General features: G+C 37.2%; 1 protein-coding gene across 1 annotated transcript in view; it reads left to right on the forward strand.

Annotated features, from left to right (window-relative positions):
- Positions 1-2,704, forward strand: part of Atad2 (ATPase family, AAA domain containing 2) — a 74,274-nt gene that overhangs the window by 57,928 nt on the left and 13,642 nt on the right. Inside the window, exon 20 of the mRNA XM_023718815.1 lies at positions 1,728-1,859. Within this exon, the coding sequence (XP_023574583.1) occupies positions 1,728-1,859 (132 nt within the window). The remainder of the gene's footprint in view (positions 1-1,727; positions 1,860-2,704) is intronic.

The raw sequence follows: 2,704 nt of genomic DNA on the forward strand, positions 1-2,704 counted from the left end.
TGTTCTTGTTTTTTTTGAGACTGGATCTTTTCAGAGGATCTTGTAGTTCAGAATGGCCTTGACCTCACCCAGGCTGGCCGCACACAAGGATCCTCCTGCGGCAGCCTCCCAGGTGCTGAGATTACAGGTGTGCACCCGGCTTCTCTGGCCTTTTTGTGAGACACTGTTTATAAATCCCTCTTAAAGGCTCTGCCGTTTAATGCCCTAGCATTGAGGGTTGCATTTCACAGTGAGTTACAGTAGTAACCTTTGGGGAGAAGGTAAGACCCTGCAAAGCAGAAAGGGAAAAAGCAATCTGTGCAAACTTCTCTATAGCAAATGGACTACACAAAAAGCAAACTTGTTTCAGCTAATATTCCCTAAGAACAGTGGTAATATTGGAAAAGGTCCCATCGTTTGTTGCTAAATATCTTTTGGGTACCTGTTTTGCCTTTCATTTTTTTGTGGTGTATGTGTTAAAATATATATAACAAAGTCAGACCTTGGAGCCGTAACTAAGCATCCTGCTGCCCGCCCTTAGGCCTGTTCACACTGTTGAGTCACCGCTGCCCATTCTCAAGGCAGCTTGTTGTCTCCAGCCTATTACCCAGCTTATGCCAAACATTCAAATTTGTGGAACTTTGGTATTAAATTTTTATATGTTACCTAGATCATCAAAGAATAAGAATTTGAAGACATTTCATTATGTTTCATTGGTTTTGGTTTTCCAAAAGTGGATCAGTATGCACTTAAGGGTTCATAATAGCTCTTCCTTCTTTCCTTTCTTCCTTCCTTCCTTCCCTACACCTGGTAATTTCTGGTGCACTATCTGACCATAGGGATTTGTTCTAGCTACCTGGTAAAAGAGGCATATAAATTATAGTTATTTGTCTTTTGCTTCTGGCTTACTGCAGTTACGATACTGTCATCAAGGTTCCTCCACACCGCATCATGTGCCCACATTTTATTCCTTTTTAGGCCGAAGTTTTTTCCGTGTAATGTGTACCACTTTATGTAGTGATCTGGCAATGGACGTTTGGACTGCTCTCCCTGTTGGCCTTTGCACATAATGCTGCTGTGGTGATTTGTGTGCACACATCTGTTTCAATGTTTGCTTTCAGTATTTTGACATATGCTGAGCAATGGAACTGTCGGATCACATAGTGACTATGTTTTGCTTTTTGAAAACATACCACACTGTTCTCCAGCAACTGTACCATTTATGTTCTTGCCAGTAGCCCAGTTTCTAGTTTCCCCTTACCCTTGCCAGCACTCTTTTATTTTTGGCCTGTAATTTTTACTAAGCAACCAGTCATTTTCATGCTTCACATACCATATGGGGCTGTAAAAGTGAATTATTGCAAAACTTTTAAGTAAAATATTGTCAATTTCTGTGTTACTGATTATTGGTTTGTTTGTTTGCTTGTTTGTTTGTTTGTTTTGTTTTGTTCTTTTCAGAACCAGGAATTGAACTCAGGCCCTTGTGCTTACCAGGGAAGCACTGAATGCTTATGTTTTAAACGTTTTGGTTCCTGAGTTATCACATAGGTTTATGCAGAAATAATATGGTTTTTAGTTACTAATTTATTATGTATGTGTAGGTTACACAGAAATCGGGGATATTTTTAAAACTTGTTTAAAAATATCACTTCCTGACTATATAAATTGATTATATAAGTTTTGATTCAAGATATAACAGCTTGCCGTTGCATTTACTTTCTATTTATTGGACTATTTTCTTTCATAAGGTGCAAGAACTATTTCTCCATGATTATGGAGAGATTTTTAATGTCCAGTTACCAGGCAAAGAGGAACGGACAAAATTTTTTGAAGATTTAATTCTAAAACAAGCTGCTAAGCCTCCTGTATCAAAAAAGAAAGCAGGTTAGTTAATTACATCCAAGTATAATAGACAAGACAGTATGCAATGTGTTAATTATTGAAACTGTCCTACCAATTTGATTTGAAACTGTCTCATTGCTATTTGTCAATAAAATTATGGGGAAATAAATAAAATATAATAGACAGCAATTTTGGGGACGTGGTAGTTAACTACCAGGGGTTTTTTTGTTGTTGTTGTTTTTTAGGGGGGTTTTGTCTTTCTGAGATGGAGTTTCACTGTGTAGTTAAAGCAGGACTTGAACTCACTTTGTACCCCAGGCTGGTCTTGAGCTCATACCAATCCTCCTGCCCCAGCTTCCTGAGAACTGGGAAGTTGATGGTATTGACAGATGTCCAATAGCACAAGTTCAAAGCCTCAGTCATGAAATTGATACAGCAGCTGCTGGAAAATCTGTGCTCTTCCCAATAGAGTTCTTAAGGCACACAAGATGTTTCATAGTATGGCCCCAGTCTATCCTTCCAGGAATATTTTTGGTATTTATGTTTTCCCTTTCTCTTACCTGTTTCTGTTAGAAAACATTTTCTTTATATACAACATATTCCCATTCTTATAATTTCACTGTCAGTAATGCTTCCATAGACTTTATTTCTGCCTATGATATCTATTTGATCTTTTACTAGAACTAAAAGTTTTTATTTATAAGGCCTTTCCTGATTCATCTGGGCAAAATTAACTGATCCATCATACTTTTCTTTAAACAGACATTGTAATATTATAATTATGTCCTTTAAATAAATTGCTAGTTATTGGGACAAATCTCATATTACTCCTTGTATCATCTATACTTGGTGGTTTGTTTTTGTTGTTGTTGTTGTTGTTGTT

Source organism: Octodon degus, unplaced genomic scaffold (assembly GCF_000260255.1).
Source record: "Octodon degus isolate 3935 unplaced genomic scaffold, OctDeg1.0 scaffold00062, whole genome shotgun sequence".
Classification (NCBI taxonomy): Eukaryota; Metazoa; Chordata; class Mammalia; order Rodentia; family Octodontidae; genus Octodon; species Octodon degus.